The sequence below is a fragment of the Scatophagus argus genome, chromosome 13 (assembly GCF_020382885.2).
Source record: "Scatophagus argus isolate fScaArg1 chromosome 13, fScaArg1.pri, whole genome shotgun sequence".
Classification (NCBI taxonomy): domain Eukaryota; kingdom Metazoa; phylum Chordata; class Actinopteri; family Scatophagidae; genus Scatophagus; species Scatophagus argus.
The window spans coordinates 19385207-19411261 of record NC_058505.1 but is presented as its reverse complement, the minus strand read 5'-3'; the positions used below and the strand labels follow the sequence as shown (position 1 = coordinate 19411261).

The 26055-nt window shown below is 39.6% G+C and overlaps 1 protein-coding gene and 1 long non-coding RNA gene across 2 annotated transcripts; both read right to left on the bottom strand.

Annotated features, from left to right (window-relative positions):
• Positions 1 to 218: 218 nt before the first annotated feature.
• LOC124069867 (cysteine-rich secretory protein LCCL domain-containing 1-like) lies at positions 219 to 17604 on the bottom strand. The gene is made up of 15 exons (XM_046409358.1): positions 13574 to 17604; positions 12554 to 12865; positions 8066 to 8184; positions 7577 to 7709; positions 6988 to 7103; positions 6256 to 6356; positions 5849 to 6016; positions 5681 to 5741; positions 4893 to 4959; positions 4669 to 4799; positions 4292 to 4335; positions 4104 to 4176; positions 3773 to 3842; positions 2251 to 2384; positions 219 to 1802 (listed from the first exon to the last, which is right to left on the bottom strand). The coding sequence occupies exons 1-15, from the start codon at positions 13706 to 13708 to the stop codon at positions 1751 to 1753; spliced, it is 1716 nt and encodes a 571-aa protein (XP_046265314.1). The 5' UTR covers positions 13709 to 17604; the 3' UTR covers positions 219 to 1750.
• Positions 17605 to 20471: 2867 nt separating this feature from the next.
• Positions 20472 to 23719, bottom strand: LOC124069938. The gene is made up of 3 exons (XR_006845129.1): positions 23616 to 23719; positions 22439 to 22575; positions 20472 to 22175 (listed from the first exon to the last, which is right to left on the bottom strand). It is a non-coding gene; the product is annotated as an uncharacterized LOC124069938 (long non-coding RNA).
• Positions 23720 to 26055: the final 2336 nt, after the last annotated feature.

Sequence of the window (26055 nt, the reverse complement as noted above, 5' to 3'; positions counted from 1 at the left end):
AGGGACTGATATTAAAATAGTGTGGCCACTCAACCATATGTCTGCAAAAACTAAAAACATGTGTAAACTGAGGAGCAAACTCAAACCTGTAATTTGGGATTGTCAGAATTTTGTTCAGTATCTTCTGAGAATATAATCCTTGGCAGGAGAATAATGATTTTTAACAGTAATGTTTAATGATTTGAACAATGATTCTATAATACAATGAGAAATGACACAAATAACAAAATACATTTTAATTTTATCAAGTATTTTAATTGTAATTCTGCCATGCACATTCCTGGCCAGCCAGGGTCCATTTATATAAATCTATAAACAAAAGCTGGGAAACTGCAGCATAAAATAAAAACAATATTTTACAAACACAATATTTACAAAAATATGAATATAGTAAAATTATAGCAAAATTTCTCCTTTATCACAATCAAAACTTGAGTGACAAATATATGCTTTGCATGCAGAATCTGTTTCAGCATCTACCCTTTATTGCTTGTTTAAGTTTGTATGGCCAGCAAGGCGTTAGAAATGTAAATGAAAAAGGCAACAGTAGCAAGCATTTCATTGCATAGTGTTCAATATTATTTACAACATTATGTACAAAAATATACAATCTGTATTTTACTGTATGCATTGTTGCTATGCTGTATACTACCACTGTAATGTAAGAAAATATATATGGAAGCCTTCACTGGAATTAAATACATTAAAAAATCGTTCTCCTTTTGTGCATGGCCTGATTTGTGTAATATTTTCCTTTGTGCAATATTTCATAAAGCATGACACACTTAGTTCCATTGTCAGCAGAGTTTGAAATGGACTAGGTCTAATTACAAGTTTACAACTTAACAATTTTATACAGTTATGGATCATTTTAATTTAAACAGACGCTGCATGCTTGTTTCTGCTTTTTACATTTTTGTGTATACAGGGAAATTTTATATAACAAAAAAAGTTTTCAAAAAATATCCTTATACATGAGAACAAGGAATGAATTTAAGAGCGTACTTATCTGCTATAAGGTAAGCTGTCATCACTAGTGTGTTCCATCTTATTAATTAATTACTGATTAATTCTGCCCTATAGTTATTCATCAAATATTATCAAGTTGTTATTTTATTAAATCATCTTTATGTCTGGTTTGGTCTGGAAAGATACAGGACACTGTTTAGGGCAAGTGTGATTGCCAACAAATGTTCTGACTAAGTAGTGACTGGCTACTCTTCTTCCCCCAAAATGAATAGATTGTATGACTCTGTATGTGGCTTCCCTGTTATTTACCAGGTGTATCTCTATGTAGAGCTGATGTGTAATGCAACTTTAACTACTCTGGCAAAATCACTGATGTTGTATCTTAACCTTCAAGGTCTGAAACTGTGGGAGGCATCTGGTATAGTGCTAAATCTTGTGGTGTATATTCAACTTTAAATAATAAAAAACATGATGTCATGTGAGCAAAAGACACATGGCAGCCCAATGTGATTATTAAGGTTAACTTGGGAAATTCAGAAAAGATGCAAGGCAACACATCCAAGAGCATCATCCACCAAACATCATTTGCTAAGCTATTATTGGATACTGATTCACTCAGCCTTGAGTTAAGTCATGTTGCACTTGAAGTGCCAGAAGCTGAAGAGCTGAATTATTTGCTATAGGAATGCATGTAATGACAGGTTGTACGATGATAATGAGTGGGTTTGCTGGATGAAAAGTGGCCGTGTTTGATGGTACCCTGTCCGTTGAGAGTGGTTTTTCAGATGACTGCAAACACTCTAAAGGCTTTTCCACCTGTTGGGTTCAGTTGCCTGGAAGAGAAAGAGCAGGGATAGAACAGAGATCTAGTACTGTATATGTGTGTGTGTTGTCACAGCAAGGACATGCAAGTACATAGATGTTTTATTATAATGGCTAACAACTGAGATTTGTTTATCACACTGACAGATAAGAGTATGAACTCAAAACAAGGTCCAACTTAAACTTGAATTAAAAATGTGTTACTTAATAATGTAATAGTTATCAAATGTGACATTTGCACCACCGATTAACCTAACCTGCATGTCTTTGAATTGTGGGAGGAAGCCAGAGCATCCAGGGAAAACACATGCAGACACATGGAGGGCACACAAGCTCCACACAGAAAAGCCTCAGCCAGCTGGAAGGTTAAATTCCAGCTGCTGTAAGGCGACAGTGCTAACCACTGCACCACCGTGCCACCCACACTGTACATAAATACTTCTTTTTTTTTTACCATACCTCTCTGAGGTAATGCCATTTTGGTAACTGCCACTGTACTGGCTTCTTTTGTCCACAGGCATCACGTCAAGGTACCCTCCAGACTCGTTCTGGATCACTCCAGCGTGAATGGCAGCGCGACAGATACTGGATTTCTGGAAGAAAAAAAAAAAGAGGTCCATTTGTGTTAACATGGTATTACATACGATCATGAATTTAAGAAACAAAATCCTAAGAAGAATCTGCCCTGCTCTCTAAAGCATAAATTCTGAGTCTGGTTGGTGATTGCCTCCAGCGTTTATCATGATCAGAAAAATGAAATTTCAAATGGTGCCGCTGCTTAAGGTGGTGACATAATAAATAAGAAGATAACAATTTTGCTGGTTGAAGCAGTAATAAGGAGGAGAGCAGGAGACATTATTAAATGTTGTAGCTTAAAATGTACAGATGTAAATAATAACCTTAATAAACGCTACAATCCAAGTTTCAGGTTCCTGATAATATGTATTCTGTCTCACTGGTAACGGAGTGGGAACAAAGTCATAATTAATAATCAGTTGCAACTGACTTTTGCCTGCAACAACAAATCAAATTCTTCTGCTGTGAAAAAGAGCTATGTGGGCCAATAAGAGTTTTCTCAGCATACAAAACAGGAAGTGTAACTAATCATATTAATTATGGCTGGATTTAAGTTAAGCTTTACTTAGTTGAGGTTAGTGCATGCTGGGCTGTGATAAGAATGATGGTAATTTTTTTTTGTCCTTGTACAACACTGGATTGCACAACAGATAGAAATTCTGCCATCATGTTCATGCTGCACAGACAGAACCTATATGCAGGTGATCATATTAAGAATAGAATAGAAATGCATTTTTTAAAAATGTGTCCAGGGGAATGTAAAGAGGAGCGACAACATGGTGATGATTTTATTCTCAGCACTTTCACTTTAGAAGTTCAACACCTGGGAAATACTGTCCATGAAAGTGATGAAAGATGAAAGTGACATATTTTGTCATTGGAGGGAACTCATTCCAACGAAATTCGTGCTCTGCATTTAACCCACCCAAGTGACGTGCACACACACACAGCAAACCCGGGGCAGTGGGCGACCGCGTGCAGCGCCCGGGGAGCAGTGGGGGTTAGGTACCTTGCTCAAGGGCACCTCAGCCATGGACACCGGGACGGGGAATCGAACCAGCGATCCACCGGTTACGGGTCCGACACCCTAACTGCTGATCCACGACTGTCCATCAACTTTGACATGGTTCCAAGCCAACATGCTTCATGGTAATAAAAGCATCACCAGTAAAGCCCAAATAATAATGCATAAAAACAAAAATGTAGCCAATTTAAAGGAGCTACTGGCAGCAGCAGCAGCATGCACCACTGCATTATCAGCATGTTAACATGCTGAAGTCAGCTCAAAGTGCTAATGTTAAATCTGTCTGCTGTGGGGAAAAAAATGTCTACTCTTTCCGATACAAATCCAAATTAAAAATAAAGAATGAAATGGTCACTTTATGACAACGGCTCAATAACTCACATCTGAGTAGAATCTTGTTCCAATGACTCGGGCTTGACTTTCACGCAGACAGTTCCCGGGACAGTACAACCTGAAGACAAGACCAGAGCTGGGGTGATTGAACATTTGCATACACAAAGAAACACAGAATTTTGTTGTTGTCCTAAAAGCAGATCTAGCTGTATCTAGAGGCCACAACCATAAGTTGTTGGACTGCACATAAAAGGAAACTATAAAGCAGGTCATCTTTGTCAAGCTATAACTTCAAATATATACATTTTTCTTAATTTATGGTGTCAACAGTTTAACAGAATAGCTGTCTGAAATGACTGAATCCAAAGCAGAATGTTACCTGGGACAGTGTCGTACAGGTTTCTTGAAAGGGCAGAAAAGTGCCACAGTGGTGTCACATCTTACTGCCTTGACTGAGAGCAAAAAAAAAAAGGCACACTAAGCAGAATGAACCTACAGGGTTTCCGTACACAGACAACATGTTACTATCTGTATTCTCCTAATGCATAATGACTGTGTGCTTCTTACCAGGCACAGACTCTACTTTGAAGGAATTTGCACTCCTGTTTTTCCTGTGAATTTAAAGACAACTGCATGAAGTTACAGTGTGTGATGCATGCCCATGCACATACCCGTTGGTTGAACACCCACTGGTTTACGGACGTCTACATAATCCTTTGTTGCCTAAATTCTATGTTGCAATTCTTTGTATGTCTTGACTGATCTTAATTCAGCTTTGTTGGCACTGCTTTTATTTTATTAATTTGTTTTCTGAAAGAAATTTCTATCATCCTGAAAATTGTAAGGAATACACGCTGAGGGTAACTAAAAATCAGGCCAAGCTTGGTCGATTCATTCTTAAACAAACAACTTTTTGATATAAAAAAAGAAATATTGATTCATACCCAATTGATTGAATACCATTCTTGTATGACTTGTTGAATTGTTGTTTTCGGCCAAGTCTGGTTACATCCAGCCATCCTCCATCATTGTCGATAACACCAGCATGTAACCCAGCTCCACACACGCTGGATTGCTGCAGTACAAAGTACAAAGTCATGAATGTCAATGTACAGCAAGATAAAGCTGCATCTAGCTGCCATTATAACTATCACTGGTGATCGTTTACCATGTCATAATATCCAGTCCCAACTACTTTTCCAGGTCTGTTGAGGCAGCCAGGCAGACACTCATATCTATGGACAGAAACAGCAGTAAAGTACAACACTGTGGCATTGGTGCCATATAATATATTTAATATAGCCACATAATAATGTCATTCTATTATTATAATTAAGCACTTTTTCTGAAAATAATAAATTATCTAATTCTATATGAACCGTCCTTTGTACATAAAATGTTTTATACAAACTATATAGACAAAATTATCCAGACACTACTCTTTATGGGGCTGTTTTTCAGGGGTTGGGCTTGGCCTCTCACTTCCAGTGAAGGGAAATCTTAATGCTTCATCACACCAAGACATTTTGGACAATGCTATGCTTCCAGCTTTGTATCAGCAGTTTGGGGACGGTCTTTTTCTACTCCAGCATGACTGTGCCCCAGTGCACAAAGCAAAGTCCATAAAGACGTGGTTGGATGAGTTTGGTGTGGAAGAACTTGACTGGCCCACACAGAGTCCTGACCTCAACCCCATCAAACACCTTTGGGATGAACTGGAACGGAGACTGTGAGTCAGGCCTTTTTGTCCAACATCAGTGCCTGACCTCACTATTGCTCTCCTGCATGAATGGGCAAAAATTCCTACAGAAACAGCTGTTATGAGCTGTCTATGCATTTAGAATACAAAGTTATTTAAGTCCCTGTTGGTGTAATGGTCAGGTGCCCCAATATTTTTGTCTATATAGTGTATATTTGACATTCGCCTGTTGTCACCATATTCCTTAGCAGTTTTACCTGTTACAGGTCGTCCCTTTGCACTGATCTCTCAGCTTAGTTTCACAGTCAATCTGTTGGCCTAATGCAAAGAACAACAAACAACAAACTAACTTTAATAGGGACAACAACGTAATCTTTCAAAACTGCCCTTTTAAGAGAAATAAACTATTGTCGGACAGCCCTTACACATTTGCTCTGTGCTGACAACCTGGTTTCTTTCTAGGTTGTCATTGGGTGAGGGGTCTGGTGCCTGGGCCCTGGGTTGGGGTTCCCTGTCCCTTACTGGTTCTGGTTCAGGTTCAATGTAGTTGGTCTCCTCAATCTCAGGAGCTGGACGCCTGTCAACACCCCCATCTGAAAACATAAATACCAATATTGTCATTATATTGTTTTACTTGAGGTTACCATTTTTTAACATTACACAACATGCAACACTGTTCACATAAAAAAACAAATAAATATAGGGAAACATAAAAGGTTTAGCTGGATGTTATGGGCTGTTTTTGATCAGTAAAGCTATTAATAAATTTAACAATTTTGGGTAGATAAGCAGGTATATAAGGAGATAAAGCACAACCCTGTTCCAAACCCACCTTTGTAGCAGAGATTGTCCCTGCAGCCACCAGCATAGCTCGCTGGACAGGCAGAACAAGGAGCTCCATATTTGTATGGAGCGTGACCCCACCAGTTGCCCCTGAAAAAACAATTATGACAGGGAATTTGTCATCATTAAAAAAAAGATGTTTTGAATGTTCAAGGTTTGTGTAGGTAAGCTGACTTATCTGAATGTTTTGAAAGCAAGATATGGAGAGGCATGAATAAAACTACCACAAATTTATTTTAATATATTTGTGTTAATGTATTCATTGCCAGTAGTTTTCTGCACCAGCGTTGCTAAGACATTTTTTTTTTACATATATTCTTTGCTTTAAACAGCTTTCTGAAGAAACCTCACAAGGTAGCAGATTAGTTTTAAGTGTGTGTGTGTGTTTTTTTTTTGGCAATTTAATGATCTTAAAAGAGTACTCCACAAATTTAACAGTGCACTCCTATAACATTGTCAGACTCACAGTGGACTCATTTAGCACACAGTTCCCTCAGAGCACCGCAAGTCTTTATACAACTTCTTTCACAGTACCAACACCTGCAAACAGACTCTGATGTGTAAAACAGCGGACTTCTCCTTTAAGTACTGTTCATGTCTTATATCTTGTTTGTAACTCCTGTTTTGGCTTGCCTCTTTACAAACAACACAACAAGTTATTATCAAATTAAAAACACCTGATTGATTGTATCACATGGTATAGAAACAAGAAAAGACATACGGTGGAGAGTAGTTGCAGACCAGGTAGACAGCTTTAGCCCAAATCATTCCCCACACGTTCATGTTGTAACACACATTGATGGCACAGCCAATGCGATTGCTAGTCGCCCACACCAACTGAAAATAAAACACACCCGCACACACAGAGAAGAAAAGAGTTCATTAGTCCTGTCACATTTGTTGGAGCTGGTAGCTTAATTTTGCAGTTTAGCATGATTTTGCATTATACCAGCACATGCAGCTCTCACTGCAACAAAAGCAAGATATATATATATATATATATATATATATCTATATATATATATATATATATATATATAGATATATATATAGATATATATAGATATATTATTTTTTTAAGGTGAGTCTTGTTTTTAATCAAACTGATTTGATAAAGAAATGAACTCATATATTCTTGAAGCCACTAAACACCCTCAAAACTTCCACATTCACTCATCTCAGCAGGTTTCTTCAGGTCTAATCAGCCAAAATTACTAACCCCCCTTTTAAATATACTGTTTAATTCAACACAAATTTAAAATTATAAATTCACAGGCACTGTTAACCCTTTGCCTGAGTTAAGTCCTTACCTGAGTGTAGTGGGTACAAACAGGTCCTGAACATCTGAATGGGCAGTGTGGGTTACACTCCTGGGAGTAGGGATAGCTGTAGTACCTCACCTCATCATACCAGGCCTGGACATGGTAGGTAGGGGGGCGGTCCCTAAAGTCATAAAGAAGTTGACAACAAATATACTGGACACATGTTCATGCAAATGCAATCTAATAATTTTAATAATAATAATAATTCTAATAATTAAATATTTGTTGCTAATGTCATTACAAGGCTGAAACTGTAACAAGTGTTAGTTAATGGATTTAGCAATGGTCACATCCAATTTACATTTTAAGAATAGAATATATCCATTCTGAATTGTGAGGTATGGAAATAATGTCATGGAAAAGGCTGCCTATTGTAAAAACACTATTATTCTCATCATACTTCTATATATATGTATAAATCTTTATCTTAATCACAATCATATCAAATCATAATTCTAATTATGAACACATACATACCTGCCCCAGTGCGCTCCAAGGTTTTGACCTATTTGTGTCAGCATGTGGCTTGGTCCATGTTCCCATCGGCAGGTATGTGCCCAGTGCTCTGCACTCCTCTCTAACTCATAATCCCATACCTGGGGAGTGCACAAACACACACACACACACACACACACACAGTTTTGAGTTTTGCCTGTGGAAAGATGAACTCTGGAAAGAAGGTTACCTCTGAAGGTCAGCCAGGGCAAGTAACTAATATTTTTTTTCCAGCTGGCAGCTAAAGCATTAGGTTTGGTAATATTAGTTTTCTCTTGGGCTCCAGGTTAAACTGAGTGAGTGTTTTTCTGTGTCCTGAGCAGCTTTGCCTTTGGCAGATGTTTGCAGACCTGAAACTCCACTCTGGATTACCCCAATGATTGAAGTGGGCTAAGTGGCCACTTACTGTAGTTGCGGCTTTAATTGCTACTCCTTACATTTTTCACATATCTCATCATGCTCTTCGAGGGAACGAAACTACCATAAACTCTACTGAAACTAATCTGAAAGCACTTACTCGAGGCATAGTGAACCTGAAAGATGAAGCTCCTTCCTGGCTGTACGCATGCCTCTCGCAAATTTAACACAGCATAGTCAAAACTAGGCCTCTCATATTAAACACACACACATTCACTCTTGTTCACACAGACACATTCATGAGAGAGAAGGGGAACAGAGAGGTATCACCACCACCACATCAACTTGCAGCTTTGTGCTACTATTCAATGTGGTTGTTTCGCAGCTTGTTTCCAGTAAGTTTTGGTCTCATAAAACACATTCGGAGAGAAAAAGCTGAAGAAAACAGTTGCCAAAACAGACAGTCTGTTTGGAGCAACCCTTACTGTAAAAACTTGACAATGTTCAACTCAATTGAACTCAAAAAAACCTGAAAATGACTCACACGCCTCTTGTTTTAAACAAAACAGAAAAGCAGACCATGGGTATAGGACCGAGCAATTCAAACATTGTGGCAAAGTTAATTTACTCTCTAATGTACTTCGTCAGTGGGTGGGAGAAGAATAGGTGCAGTGTGCTGCACTGCTGGCAAGCTGTTTGTTTGAATTATGGCTATCACGCATCAAAACTAATAGGATAACACTGAAGTGTGGGGTTGTATTGACCACCATAACGTGTTCCATATGTTTAGTAAAGCTTAGACACTGTGCACACTGTTGCCCACTCACTGTGGTGCTGCTTTCAGTTCAGGCATGATTGGAGAAGTGGTATTTTGACTCTACTTCTCTGGCAACAAACCAGCTGTGCTGCAAGGTGATTTTATGCTCTGACCTCCTGCATGGTTTCTGTGTGATACTGTATTTTTCCATCTTCATTACTTTATATTGTAGTTGTTGGGTAGAAATTTTTAATCATTCAAATTTTATTTTATAGATTTTTATCTTTATTCATCTTTAATTAATGATTCATTGCATGACATTTTTTGACTATAAGGATATGGTAAATGGGGATCAATGTAAATGTACTCACCAGAAAAAAAACAGACAGCAAAGGTTATTTGTTCAAAACTCAAAATGACAATAGGAAACGCACACTTTAATTTGAATTTAATGGATCCTTTAAGTAAGGATCCATGAATTTAAGGTCTCACCAGATATAAAAAAAATGCACAGCAGTTTATAATGCTGTGCGGGTCCTCATGGAAAATTGACCTTAGTGGCAATTATTTCATTCTCTGTCTCAGCTATCTTGAGTAAAATGGCAGAATTAACTTTATACTTTGCAACAAAAATATGAAATATTAATGTATACAATTTTAAAAAGTCATTAGAAATAATTCTTGATGGTAAAAGAGGTAAGCAGTGTTCCCACAGAATGACAGTGTAACTGTTTTTTGGACACTTACTGTTTACTCACAAACTACACACTAATCTGCTCACTTCTTTTTAACACACACACACACACACACACATCTGTTGCACATGCACTGATTTCTTCTTCTGTCTGCTCTGTTGACATTCTTTGTCAGCAGGATATTGTATTGTAAGTCAAAAAAAAACAAAAAACCCACAACTCAAGTTTTGGATTTTTTTCACCCATGATTCTGTTTTCACAAATGCAGACCCTGCAATTGTGGCAAACCCTTGTTATTAAAGATGTAAAATGTCAAAATGGTCAAAACCGCTGTGGTACGTTATGACGTCTGGATGTGATCTGGGATGCAATAAAATAAACGTTATGGAAGACTTTTTTCTATTGTCAAACGATAGACAAGATCATATCACAAGGCCTATATGAGAGCCCTGTTTTCAACAGGGCAGAACAAAAACACTTTTGCCTTTGGACATGTTTGGACAGCACCTAGTAGAACCTTTTAGAATCTTCTTAAGCATTTTGAACCCTTAAATCAATTTACAGAGCAGCACTGCCCCCTGCACAGCCCATGTGTCACTACCTTTACAGATTATAATGAAATTCAAGTTCAGCACAAAGCTTTTACTGCAAACAGTCTATGCAGACACTAATGATCTATGCTAGTTCATTATTCTCTCCATGTTCTTGTTATTCTTCACCCTCAATTATCCAGAGAGGAAGATGGACTTGCCCACCAGACTTTGGAGAAAGGTCACGGTAACTACAACCAATCTCCTTTTGCATTCCAGCGAGCATTAAGTTCCCAAAATACAGAGTTGTTTCCAGCCATCTGCCAGGACCACCTCTACTACCCAGCTTAGATTTAGAGTGAATGCTCGAGGTAGCTCTTTGTAAAAAGAAATATTGAGGAAGAAAACAAGGAGGCATACTTTGTTTTTGGAATTCAAGGCATGCAAAATATTCCACATAAATGTTTGTAATTCAACCTATAGTACAGAAAGTGGTTGTTATTACAGGAACCTTTAAAGAGGTCTCTGTTTCTCAGGAAAATCTGCTGGGGAAAGAGTGACATGCTTTAGATTAACGGATGCAACAGTGCTTTAAAGATAGCTGCTGAATGGCTTTTGGTATGAAATTAAGGAGTCAAAGCTGCAGTGAAATTGCAGCCCCTTTCGGCCTCCAGATCCTGCAATCTGAAAGCCAAATACTTGGCCCTCATCAGTCCCCGGCCTAACCACATCATTATCATCAGTAATAGTATCCCTTGCTAAAGAAACACTGGATTAGTGTATATAACATGCATTTACATTACCATGACCCGCACTTCAAACAGCAAGGTTCAGTATGTTTGAAATAGATTCACCACTATGGCACCCAAAATGAGATGCGTGGAGGATCAAATAAAAGATAACATCGGCCTCGGCCATGGCTTGAGTGAGCTGCGATGGATGGGGTGAGAGGAGGGAGAGAGTGAAAGAGGAGGAGGGTGAAGAAACGCCTAAGAGCTTGTAAGGCTGAGGATTAAAAAAGCAAAAGAGCAATGCAAGGAGAAAAAGAGTCAGCAGGAGGAGGAATGGAGTGCTGCAGTAAGGAAGACGCAGGGCAGGAAGGAGAGGAGGGAGCGCAGGATGGGTGAGGTAGAGTGGAGGGCAACACTGTGGGGGTAAAAGCTGGACCTGGGCCAGGGTCAGTGAGGGCGGGCAAGCAGGAGGCAGGAGCTAGAGCTAGCCAGATGGTGGCTTTGGCATGCAGATTTTGTTCTCTCCGTCTTGACTTCCCTGTTACGCTGTCTTTCACTGGCAGAAATACACCGGCTTCAACACAGTCAGAGCATGCAACACGGTGGATGTGCTAGTCACAACAAAGGCTTTTTCTCTTATCTGTTATCACTAAAAACTACAACAGCCTTAGCCAATGATGTGCTCTTTTTTCTTGAAGTAACACTAATTAAGCAGACATGCTAACAGCATCTGATGTTAGGGAAAACACACTGTTCAGTCCATTCCTTACATTTTTGCTCACGTGTTTTTGGGTCCCCCAAAAGATTAAAAACCCCATGACAAATCTTGTATAGTGTACCTTTAACTTACCATGGCCTTCTCCGATACCTAAACAAGTAGTTTTGGTCACTATAAACCTAACAAAACCACAACCATCAGCTAAAATGCTTCTCAGTAAGCTTTATCTTTAACACCTAACTTAGATGTTAACTTGACTGAGGTATGAGAATGTGTACTTTTCACACTTAGGCGAGACAAAAGTGTGACACTGATAAGGTGGACCAGTGGGTCTGTTAGACGCTTCAGCGTGATTCTGGGTTGAAAGAGGCAATCACTCTAACAACTCTTCAAATGTAGAGCATCACTTTCCTTAGAGCCCAATGCACAAAGCTTTTGACAGACTGCCGTCTTTATGGTTGCTAAAGGACCTGGACCGGGTTTGTGAACCATCAACACTAATGAACTGATTCTACATCAGCTTAACTGAATAGTAGCAGGAATTTAATTCAGATTCCTTATCTCTAACTCCTTAACAAGCAATAGGACTGTAAATAACAAATGTATGCAAGCTAAAGTTGTTTTGGATGCTAAAATGTATTCTAGTGCAATAAATTTAGACAACTATGTCCACAGCACTTACCATGTACTCCATATTGGAGGCAGGAGGATAGACTTGACTCCGTAACTTGTTGTGCAAGTCCAGAATGAGGTGCATGTCTCCCTCGCTGATGGCCCTCTTCCCTCTCGACCTGGCCCTCCACCACTCTTCATCCTTGTCCCGATACTTGTCCAGCACGGACTCCAGTTGCGTGGAGTTGGGGAGGACCATGGCCAGGGCAGTCTGGGTCAAACACAGGAACAAGCTTGCTGCTCTAACCCAGGTCGGGAAAGGAAGAGACCTCTTCATGACGGTGATGATACTGCTGCTTTGTAAAAAAATATAGTTTGTTGTCTGCAAAAACAGAGAATGCATTGAATGAATGCAAGTAGAACAGCATGAGAATGAATGAGTATTTCAGCTTCATTCATTCATTCAGGCTGTTGTAATTGCTGTATAAGAGAATAAGTTGACACCAATGCACTGCTCATCATTAGCTAATTATTTGTCACTTTTAAATAGTAAAACAAGAACATGAATGCTGCAAATTCAGTTTAAGTATTAGATTTTACGGTGAACTTATTCATTTTCTCTCTTCTTAGCAAGCTTGCCTACACAACAGCATCTCTATAAAGGAGCCCAAAGACTGAATCTGTTCTCTGTCTAATAATGCTGTAATTATAGGGGGACGTCACTTCAAGCAGTCAGGCTAATACTGCTTTCAGCATTCTGAGTGCATCTACAGGTCACTGCATCGCACACAGTAGGGCCAGTGTAAACTCACTTTTCACACGTTGTGCTAGAGCGCAGAAGATTTAGTGCGCACGCGTGAGTTTCTATACTGTATTCACATGCATGCACTGCAGAGAGGTTTGCAGTATTTTATTTTTGTTTATTTTTATATATAAAAGCGGGATTCGGTAACAGCGCACTAGACATTTTCTTTATAAGAATTTAAATAGTCTAGTGATTAACTTCAACAACTTTTGTCATAGAAACTAAAATTATTTTAACGATACCATAAAGACAGAAACTAAGCTTACCCGTGGCATAAACACCAACCTTTTCTACTGAGGGGTAAGGTAGCCCACAGTCAGTTTGGCCAAACTGATTAGAGTATCTCCCAGCAGTATTCCAGATGCCGGCACGCTTTGAGATTACTGCAGAGTGACAATTTTCAAGAGCCTTTAATTCCATCCATCACATCACCAAATGAGAGCAGGTAGGCGGTAGTCTTTCAGAGCATAGTACATCCACGCAGGGACACAGAGAGCTCAGAAATGTATAGGAACCTGTTGAATTCCTCAGGTCGCTCAGTGCGCTACTGGCTGCTTGGGACCCCTGCTTGTTTTGCGTTTATATGCCAAATTTGCGCTGAGTAACCCGCAAAGCAGAGGGCCACGCCTCCGCCCTCTTTCTCTCCCCTTATTGCACCCCCGTCTCTCTCTCTCTCTCTCTCTCGCACACACACACACACACACACACACACAGAGAGAGAGAGAGAGAGAAAGCCTGTTGGAACTGCGGGATGATCTTGGTCCTCTATTTGAGGAGGCACCTGATCGGACTAGAAGTGACGTGAGAGTACACTTGTGGGTGTGGGTGAGAGGAGCCCACTCTTGTTACAAATATTGCACTTTCTGCTTTCTTCAGGAAAACGCGGCCAAAACTTGCCATTGGTAGCTGAAAAGAAGCTACAGGTACAGTAGATACAATAGTCGGTATTGGAATGTAATCTAGCACATTTACTCAAGTGTTTAACTACTAATTCAAGGTATTTGTATCTTACTTGAGTGTTTCCATTTTGTGCCATGGTGTACTTCTACTCCACTAGTACTTTTTTACACCACTACATTTGTCTGACAGCTTTAGTTACAAGTTACTGTTCAGATTAAAATGTTTCATCCCTTTCCCATACAATGAAAACAATGCATAACCAGGTTTGGTTGACTTTGAATGTTTGTGATAAACTGAAGGATGACATTTCCCTTCATTTGTTGAGAAAATTCTCCTACTGGTGAACACATTGTCACAAAGCTCATTTCTTCTGATCTCATAAAAAGCTGACTTTTTTGAGAAACATGGTGCTCAGCGATACTACAAATATTTGGTGATCATTTAGAATACAATGCATTAAAGTAGTTAAGCAGCTCAAATGAGCTCAACCTGTGAAACTTAACACGAGAGTTAGAACCCAATATGCAAGACACACATAAGCTGAGGCAGAGGATGAGTCCCTTTAATGAATTCAGGGAACTAAGTGGGATACTGAATGAGTCCCAGTGGCTCACTGGGAAAATGGTGCAGATCTGAGAGCTGGTGAGTATTTGGAGTCCAAGAGATCTTTCCAGACTCAGGTGGCTCAGAGGGAATTCAGTGAATGAACAGACTGAATTCCAAGGTAGACTCCGTCTTCTCAAAGGAGGTGAGTTAACAGTGAGCTGGAGCTGGGTGTGGAAACAGAGACCTGAAGAGAAACGGGGCCTGAAGCACAGGGAAACAAAACGTCACCACAAAGAAACAGGCCTGAGACATTGTACCAAAGATAGGGAACTGTACAATCTGGCAAAGACTGTGTGAATGAGCCGGTCCTTAAGGAGGCAAGAAAAAAATGGCGTTGATGAGTGGATGGGGGGCAGCTGTGCAGGTGAGTGGGCAGGAATATCAATTAGGATGCCATTCCCAGCTTCAGACACACCTAAATATGCAGACACACAGAAACAGGAGAAACAGATAAATAGGGACTGGCTGAAAATACTTACCTACTTGTACTTTAGTAAAGTTTTGAATACAGGACTCTTATTTGCAGCAGAGTGTTTTCAGAAGGTGGTATTAATACTTTTACTTGAATAAAGCATGAATACTTCTTCCAACACTGACAGTATTGTGAGGCCACATACTGCCTCAGTGAAAAACCACAATGCTTGTAGGATTCCTATAGATTAAGGCAATTTGGAGTCATGAGATTTTCCTAGTGTAGTCATTTTTTTATTTCTTATTATTGAATGTAGTCTACAGTAACACTGTCTGCTGTATTATCTATATAGTGTCAAGCAGAAAATAGTTATTTTCTACTATTATCTCTTTTGATATAATGTTGTAATAAATGTGTACACGTGCATCAAACATCCCATTTATGAGCATCAGTGAGTGGTGTTTCTTTTCATGAGAACTGACATTGTCTGAGACCACATCATGTTTTTTTTGTTTTTTTTTGCGAGACATAGGATGGCAGCAGTAACAGCAGAGCTGCCAGTATTTCACTGCAACACATCCACAAAGCTCCTCCATGAGCTGCCACCTCAGCATGGTGGAGGGATTTGATTGCCCCAATGATCCCAGAAGCTATATTGTCAGGGATTGTTTGCCCCTGATAGGGTCTCCTAAGACAAACTGGTCCTGGGAGAAGGGCCAAAGTGTCGTTCACACAGACCTCTATGAAAGGTAAAATCAAGGACAAGTGTACCCTGCCCAGGTTACCGGGGCCCTGCCCTGGAGCTGGGCCTGGGTAAGAGGCCCGTCAGTGAGTGCCTGGTGGCCAGGCCTTCACCTATCTCCTGGCCAGACCCAGCCCAAAGCAGGAACATGGGTCTGTTCTCCACTGGGCTCACCACCTGCAGTGCAGTGTCGATCGGGTGGCAGACAAAGGCAGGGACCCTGGCGGTTCGATCCTTGGTTGGTGAAGCTAGCTGTTGGGACATGGAATGTCAAGTCACTGGTGGGAAAGGAGACTAAACTTGTATGAGAGGTTGAGAGATACCAGCTCGATATAATTGGGCTCACATCTATGCACAGCTTGGGCTCTGAACCCAGTCTCCTTGAGAGGGGTTGGACTCTCCTCTTTTCTGGATTTGCCTCGGGTGAGAGGTGGAGGGCAGGAGTGCTTATAGCCCCAGGGCTCTGTATGTTGCTGAGGCAGTTAAAGAACTCCTCACCCGTGGTGCCCTAGGATTGGATGACATCTGTTGGTCCCCATTGCTGGCAACAAGTCAAACTTATTTTCAGTTAGGGTTGGACTCCGTCAGGGTTGCCTGATGTCATCAGGTCTCTTCATAATCTTTATGGACAGATGCTGTACCGGTCTGTCAAGGTGAAGAGAGAGTTGAGCCCTAAGGCAAAGCTCCCAATTTACCGGTCAAGCTACGTTCCAACCCTCACTTAAAATCACAAGCTGTGGGTAGTGACCAAAAGAACAAGATCGTGGATACAAGTGGCTGAAATGAGTTTCCTCCACAGGTTATCCGGGCTGAGCTTTAGAGACAGAGTGAGGAGCTCGAACATCTGGGAGGGCCTCAGAGTAGATCCGCTGTTCCTTCGCATCAAGAGGAACCAATTGAGGTGGTTTGTGCACCTGGTTAGGATGACCCAGGACACAGTGGCAGGATTATATCTTTCGTCTGGGAATGCCTTGGTATCCCCCGGACAAACTGGTGGAAGTGGCCAGGGAGAGGACAGTCTGGGCTTGCCTGCCGAGGCTGCTGCCCCTGCAACCCAAATTCAGATAAGTGGAGGAAGACAAGACGAGACATCCACAAAGCACTGATTCATCTGCTTTCACATATCCAGAACATTTGTGAAAGTTTGTGGGCTATGAGTATGTGTTTATGTGTGTGTTGTGTTGTGAGTATAAGCTGTTTCTCCCCTCTCTCCCTCTTTGCTGCTTTCCTCTACTCTGATTCTTTATTAGCACAAATGTTTTATGTTTCACCAAGGTGCAAAGCAAAATGAAGGAAAATGTATAAGATAATGCAAATGAAAGTTAACAAAAGCACATGAGTGAAATGATAATAAATAAGATACTATATATTAGACGGTGGGATAACATCTAGATGTTGTGGCATGGCCTGTTAAATACATATCACATTACAACAAGAACACTGAAACTGCTCTCACAGAAACACATCTTTTAACACATTTCTTTATAATGACAAGTTAAATGTCCTTCAAAATTTCCCAGAACCAATAGTGACAACAAGAGAATGTTTAGCATTTTACACTATATAGACAAAAGTTTTAGGACACACCTCTTTATTACTGAATTCAGATGTGGTATGAGGCTGTTTTTCAGGGGATGGGTTGGGTGCCTTACTTCCAGTGAATTGAAATCTTAATGCCTCAGCATACCAAGACATTCTGGACAATGCTATGCTTCCAGCTTTGTGGCAACAGTTTGGGGAAGGCCCTTTTCTATTCCAGCATGACTGTGGCCCGATGCACAAAGCAAGGTCCATAAAGACGATTGTTTGGTGTAGAAGAATTTGACTGGCCTGCACGGATCCCTTACCTCAACTCCATCGAACACCTTTGATATATATCTATATATCTATCTATCTAGAGTAATGTAATGTAAAATATATGTAATGTCAAAAATTTGAAATAACTGTGTGCACTTAAATAACACAACATCTATATCCTTTGATGGTTATATAGAATGATTCAAAGATATTTTTGACAGTACTCATAATTACGTCCCAATATTTGTTTGATTTCTTCTACAAACATCTGCTGCCCTCTCTTGGACAAAGAAGAGAGTTTCAGTCAAAACAGTTTCAGCAGGCCATACATAAGTGATGTTTAAGCTGAACGAAAATAGTAATCACATGTTAACTATGTTATTTTTGCCATTCTAGAAAGTCAGAAGCTCACACTTACCTTGGCTGTCTGCAGTGAACATCCTTTCATCCAGGGTTGGTGGGTTCATCTCCGGTTTCTGTTATCTGCATAAAAAAACCCCCCACAAAACTCCAAACTGCTGGTGTAGAGCCAAGCAGTACGATGATGATGTTGTGTTTTGTTTCTTATATTTTTAAGATACAAGATGTTAGTTTTCTTCATGTTGTTGAAGCTTACCCTCCATGTTTTCCTTTCTGTCTCTGTGCAGTACCCTCCAGTGCAGTAATGTTCCTTCACTATTAACTCCTTAACCCACTAACAATTCATTCTTAAATTAACGCTAATTGTGTTGCCAGCCAGTCTTTTTCACCTGCCACTGATAAGCTTCACTGCGAGGCCCTGACATGTTTAGCCAGGCTGCGCCTGTTGCAGCCCTGTCAGTGTGGACCCCAGACCAACCAGTAGAAGTCACTAGTGCTGAGATGAGGAAGACAATATTCACTTGAACACATGACCAAGAGGAAGGTATCTGCCATGCCATGAAGGCCACATGCATGCACCTGTGAGTAAATGTACTTTTAGTTGCATTCCTCCACTGTTTAATTGCTTCATTCATGAAGTCATGAATCCCTCATTAACTGAATCAGTGAACAAGTCGGAGGTGTGGGCAGCAGTTCAGAGGTCTTGAAACAGGCCACTCGTCATTACGCACACTGAAGCGGGGTTACTTTGAATAACATATGCACGGCACACACAACAGAGGTTGTATTAAATAACCACACAAACATCTGAGCTTTTAATACTAGTTCTTCTCTGCTACCTCAAAACTCAGATACAAAATCCTATTTCAGTTCATGAAATTATGAAAACAGCAAATGCTAAGTACAAGCTGCAGATCAAGTGACAGTCAGATACCTGATGTCCTTCACTACGACTCAGAACAACACTAATCATTTGTTTTGACTCACATCTGAAAATTGTACTTGATCATCGGTTCGACTCTGAATCTAAAAAGACTCTGGGTACATTTGAAGCAAAGCCATCAACCATCGACTGTTCACACAGAAGCTGGTCCGCTTCCACCTGCACGTTCCGAATGTTATGCAGCTCCTAAAAGTTCCATCAACTCCATGGTTCACAAGAAAAATATATATACATGTTTGAAAAATGGCCTATACACTATCCCCACCCCCCAAACAGTAGACAACAAATTTGGAAAAACGAATTGCCCCAAACCAAAATCAGATGTTTTCAAATCACTCCACCACTTTTTTTTCCCTGCAACAATCCACATATTCCATCCATCTCACATTCATTTTACTCAGAGGAAATGTCGTGTATGTCTTTTTCCAGCAAAATGGTGTTTTTTCCACAAAGTTCCACTGAATGCCTAGCTTCAAATTCAGCAATTTACATTAGAGACAATTTGTGATGGAAAGCATTTTTAAGGATCTCAGAAAGATGAATGAATAAATCAGGTGTGACATTAGAGGATGTTTTAACTCCTAAGTGGTTGAACCACTACCTAACTCTGGCTAGCAGGTGCTCCTCCATGGTGTTAAAAGCAGATTTTCCCAGCAGCAGGACACTTTTAAAATAAAGCTTTATAAAAACCTTTCCTTTTGATTTCCAACAGAAGTTTTCCAGGCGATCAGCTACCCAAGAGTTTTTCCATCAGCTCGACTCGTGTTGAATCCAGGTGCAAATGACAAATTCCAGCAGGCATCACCTGCTCCACGTTAACATCCTGATCCCATGAGGCTTACTGACACACACGCGAGGGAGGGTGGGTGGACATGTTTAACTTTTCATTTCCTCTATAGTCAGAAACTCTTGCAGCATCTGAATGTGTGTATAGAATAATAAACACACTGTAACCTGCTTATCGAGTCTTGATACACGCAAACAGCAGAGACAAACCAGTTCTCTGTACTGTCTGAGATTCAAGAAGAGATAAGTCATGTTATAGTAAATACCTGTAGCACCAGCAGAAGGAAAATCCAGTTTCCAACTTCACACACAGCAAGTTTCTTCATTTCTTCTCTTTATTTCTGACACAAATCTGCCGGGTAAGAAAAAATGACTTTAATTAAATTCATTTTGTCAACAGGTTCCACAAAACTGCATTAGGTTAGACACACAATTCACAATCATTGGGTCATCTAAAACAAATTACTTTGGATCAACATGAGATATTTAAAGTTATCCAACACATGTCAGTTGTGCAAACTTAATTTGGATGTTCTTTCAACGTTTATTTTGTAGCAGGAAAATAATGTATTTAAGTTTCTGACATAATTCTACTTTGTCAACAGGTTCGACACAAATGAATCTAGTAATCGCAGCATATTTTTGTTATTTCCTTTATTCAACAGCACAGCACTGATTCAGATAACATTTTGCTCCACTTGCTTTGAAAATCAAACAGTAACACACAGAAACATAACACATATGATCAGAGATGCAAATACAACTTGATCAATTAATAAATTGATGAGTTGATTGACAGAAAATAAACAACTATTTCCAAACTATTTTTATGAATCACCTTGAGTGCAAAGTCAAAAAAATAAGACAAAATAAGACAAGTGGGTTTCCCAAAAGCCCAACTTAAATAACTTAACTTAAATTAATCCACTGATAGAAAAAAACAAAAATCAATCAATTTCATGAAAACAACTAAGCAAATTGCAACCCATTATTGGCCACATTATGATGCATCATGGCTCAGCACTAACAGTTAGGATGGGCCTTAATGTGGCAGAAAAATCCAACTATCACTTTATGTGTCAATATTATCCAGCATCCAAATCAATGGTTGGCTCATTCATACAGTTTGTTCTTGATCGCCTGTACCTTGGCTCAGAGTCCACCAGGATCCAGTTGAAGGAAAAGCTTCTGAACTGCCTTACAGGCAGCTTTCAGTTCCAGAGGATAACCAAGGTTCAGTGCATGTATCACACCTATTAAGAGTGCACAAGCAGAGGCCATGCGTTCCAAATCCAACACTTCTGATCTCTATTCCAGCATCAGTCTGCAGACTTAGTGGCTTCACCTCCCTCACCATTGATGCTGTAGTAACTTATTTGAGCTCTCTCTGAACAGCTGTAGCATCACAACCTATTATTTATTATTATTATTTAAGGTAAGCTCACCACACACTTGGTAATAGGAAGATGTGCAGTCCAGTGCAATCTAATACAACAACTCCAAATGCCCAAAACTTACTAAGCCTCGACATTTTCAGTTTTCGTGTCAACAAGTATCTCTAATACTATGCCCTCCCATACATGTATCAACACAGTATCAGGAACTCCTAATATAATGCACCCCAGTATACTTCCACCACCCGCTACAACCTGAGCAATAAATACTCAAGTAGAATCATCACATTTCCTATAATGTCAGTAAAAACAAAACATATATAAGCTCTGCCTAAGTAGAATGCATGGCAGTGCTGTGGTATTGCATTGCATTAGACTGCACAGTTTTTCCAAACAGAATGCAGAGTTTATATATCAGATTTCATAAAAAATTTAAAGAAACCGATTCCATAACAACATGTGGTCCAATATAGTTGAAAAGTAAACTATAATGATGATGATGACGACGATGTTCTGGTCTTCATTCAGATAAGAAGATTAAACTTATTATGAGGATACAGTCCCTCCCTTGTTCTATGATTCATTCTAAAGACAGAAAAAAAAAACTGAAATAATTTAGAACTGTACAAACACACACACTACACCTCACTGAACTTCTCATAACACTAACGGATAAAAAGACAAACCTAGTTTTAGTGTGGATCAGGGAAATGTTATGCTGGACATGTACACATGCAGCACGTGATTTTATTTACTAGCCCTTACATCTATCAAAACCGACAAGTTAACATCAGCTCGTAATTACGTGCTTTCTTAACAAAAAGAAAAAAAAAACCTGTGTCATTTTCCTCCCTGCAGTCTCATTTCTTCTTGAATTCTGAGCTGGGCATTGTGTTGGTCAAGAAATACAGGGAGCAGCAGTAATCCTCACAAAGTTCTGATACCGCCTGAAAATACAATGTCCATAAACACAATATATTAGTACGATTACTATATTATTGGCACAAATACTCCAACTGCCCTAAGAGCCATCAACAGACACACTTTCACAAACTATGCTAAAAACAACTCAAACATGTTTCCAGTGCCATGGTTATATTTTACACAAAATGATGAGGATTTCCATGAGATACTGCAGCCATTACAAATCTTTCTCATTGTCAACTGACACACTGACAATGTAATCTGATGAGCACAAAGCATTTCATACCCCTGCCACCGCGAACAGGCATGACCACATGATCTTGAACTCTGTGATCAGTGGCTTGTCTAAGTCATCCTCCAGCCTCCCGTGTGCAAAGGTCTTGGCCATCTTCTCTCTAGACCTTTACACTGACACATTCAAATCTGAATACAAAAAAACAGCAAACTGACTGTTAACATACCACACGCAAGTTGAGCAGTGTCGCCTACGCTACATCAGTGAGGGGGGAACAGATAATCAGTGCCAGGGTCTGAAATTCAACACGTTAACAGGAGCCGTTAACTTCATCACATTTTTAAGAGACCTAGAGATCTAAAATAAATACGTTATTCAGAACAAGAGAATAAAACTTGTTGTGTTATCAGTGTTTCTAAAAATAAAAATGCTGACAACTGGATTTGGCTTAACAACATCACAACTTTTGGCTAACACTCAAAGACCACAAACGTAACGTATTGGCCGAATACCAAACAAACTCTAATTACAAGGCGTGTGCGGACTGTGATGTGATCACGTTATATCAAGCTTACATCCATTTGCCAGCGCAATTTTTTTTTTACACCAACGGTTGGTGTGCTAGCTAACGGTTTTTGCTCGTTTGTCAAACATTTAGTATTTCCTGTTCTTTCCGCTGGTTCACATTTTAATATGAAGCGGCAGCAGGAAGATGATGGGTTTGCATCAGCAGTAACTATACCAACTCTGAAACGGACACAGGCACGAATAAAATAAGCCTTACATCTTAAAATACAGACTGGAACACGAGAGTAAAAGTAATCTTCAAACACAGATATGTAAAAACAAAACTTTCTCTGGTCACTCAATTGTAGAACTGACAGTAAACAGTTGTGCAAAGAGTAACATAACGTAATGTAAATAATGTAAAGTAATGATAAAGGGTAGCGTAATGTAAAGTGATGATACTTACACAACAACGATGGTATGGTTTTAACAGTGGTAACATTTTCAAGATTTGGAACGCCAGCATAAAGGTGGACTGACCTGAATCATGAAGCTATATTAGTTTAGCTAGTTAGCTAACATGTCCGAGATCTACCTGCCCTCTACAAGTACAACCACATCTAAAATATAGAATATATCTTATCATTGACACAAAATAACATTATGTTTGCTATGAAAGTAATACAATAATAGATGTGGATGAAAAAAAATGTCGTCTTACCTCTTACAAGTCAGAAAAGAAGATCAACAGCAACTTGACCGCCAAAAAAAAAAAAAACCTTACGATTTGCGCATGTGCAGTCTGAACGATTAATCTTGTTCTTGGGATTTATTGACCACTGGTGTCGCATTAGGTTACTGCCACCTTCTGGATGTAAGAAGTATCTCAATCATAATTGACTTAAATGTTTTGTGAGTAAAAAACACATTATGTTGTAACGATAACGAGACACGTTGACGCTAGAATTAGAGACATTACATTGACTTATTAGAAAACAATGTATTAACTCAAGATGTATATTTAAGCAAACTGAAAGTAAAAATATAATATAAATTGCGCAAGCCACCCGATTCATTTTTTTGAGTGTAGTTTGAATTTGAAAAATATGTTAATATTTAATCATTGTCTAAACACAATGTCTAATAATGTATTGTATTACAGGGGGGTTTGCTCTGAAATCTTATTTTTTCCTCTGTTCCTACATTAACACTTTATCATAAGCAAGTACAGTCATATGGTGTGCTATGTATTAAAAGCAGTATATGCAATAACTGAAAATTACTGTTCACATAAATTACACATGCAGGACACCTGCTAAGATTTTCAAAAGGTGGACCACAAAGCAGACACAGATCACAAGTGTAAAAGCTTGACTCAGTTTTTACTTCAGAGAAAGCAAAGTTCTCAGAGTACGAGGACATTAAAATAAAGTTCTCTGTCTTTTCCAACAAAGTAGTGTTCAACAAGGAAACCACACAGCAGGTGAGCGCATGTGGTCTACTTGCAAGTAAGTTCATGAAATCCAAAATCAGTCTGACAAACTCCAATCTTCCAAAGAGCAGAAAGCTCTTAAGCAAACCAGAGCAGGCAAAGCAGGGAGAACAGGAAGTGGGCAGTGAACCTGAGCACAGAAAAAAGCAGTTGCAGAAAGTAGCAGAGAACATCCACAAAGTAGACAATATAATCCACAAAAGAATGAGAGGCCCAGTTTTCCTAAATCCTAACACACCATCACAGAGGAAAGTACCACATCGCTGTGTTTTAAGTGAATTCACACACCAATCAGACACACAGACCTGCAGCTCTTCATACAGCCATGAGACAGATAGGGCCTATAGCCTACAGTCTGACCTCACACCCTGCACACTGTTACTGGCTGGGGGCTACAAGCCTCAGAGACACTCAGAAACATCTTCAACACAGCAAAATAATATTATGAAGAAAATACAGGGACATACGGGGTTTCTGCAGATGCTGTCACACACTTCCATTGCGTAATAATTGATGACTCTAAGGATTACTATCTTCTTGTGTTGCATACTTTTTGTTTCCTGTTCTGTCTGTCTTTCTGCTTGTTAGTTCACCTACCTGTCCGACCCAGAGTGGGTTGGGCAGAGCTGTATATGCGCACCCGTTCCTCATCATCATCCATTACTCACCTTATCCAGAGATTATTTCAGATTGACTCTCCCGCTTCATTGTTGCCAGATTATGCCTTCTTCTGCTGGGGTGTCTAGTCAGGCTCAGGTTTAACTCCAGTCCTTTGTGATTTTGTTATTATTCTAATCGTTTTGGGTTTTTTTTTCTGTGTTCAGGTTCATCTACCTGTCTCTGCCCACTCCAGTCGGCTGCTGCTCCAGCTTTGGACTCCAATTTTGTTCCTGAACAATATTCTTTTGGACGTGTAGATGACTGTTGCTTTTCTGTTTTCTGACCCTGTACACACACCTGCCGCCCAGCAGAAAAGACCTTTATCTTAAATTGACCTCCTTATTGGAGTCCTCTTTTGCTAAAAACAGAATGTGGTTAGGTGGTTACAGGTTATATCTATTTTGTCCTTTCAATCAATATTAATAAACAACTCCGCAATGCCCTGGTGGGCACCACTGCTGTGATGGAGGAGGAGATGTTGGGGTCAGTTTTGACTCTCTGAGCGTGATGATTTTATTAAAAGTTTAGCTTAAATCAGTGAAAAGCATCCTCACGTAGTTCTTTTGATGCTTCAAGTGGCTCAGTGCAGTGTGTACTGTGAGGGCTATGGCATCCACAGTTGACCTGTTGGATCTGTAGGTGAATTGTCCATCACCATCTTGTATGTTGCCACCACTGCAAAGGACAAGATTTTCTAAAGGAGAATTTGCTGTTGCCACATCTATTCTGTTGGTAATATTTAACAATTTTTACTGACGTTCACACATTTTCCACAAACACTCTGAACAATAAGTGGTGATAATGCATTTCACGCTCTGCATGAGTAAAATGAACCAGAATAAGAAATCATCTAGCAGTGTCCTCTTCGTTACAATGTTTGGACTTTGCAAGTTATCTGAACTTCATGTAAATGGAAGCGTTCCACAAATGACTCATCTGTGTAGCATTTAAGACCTTAATGCACTGAAGTTTTACCTGAAATTTTTAATGAAAATTCAAATCATGAACA

Coding starts and splice junctions, on each gene's coding strand:
- LOC124069867 (XM_046409358.1), bottom strand. CDS start 13,708: ATGGAATTAAAGGCTCTTGAAAATTGTCACTCTGCAGTAATCTCAAAG. Junction 4,960..5,680: donor AAAGGGACGACCTGTAACAG/GTAAAACTGCTA, acceptor TTCTGTCCATAG/ATATGAGTGTCTGCCTGGCT. Junction 3,843..4,103: donor CCTGTACGACACTGTCCCAG/GTAACATTCTGC, acceptor TCTTGTCTTCAG/GTTGTACTGTCCCGGGAACT.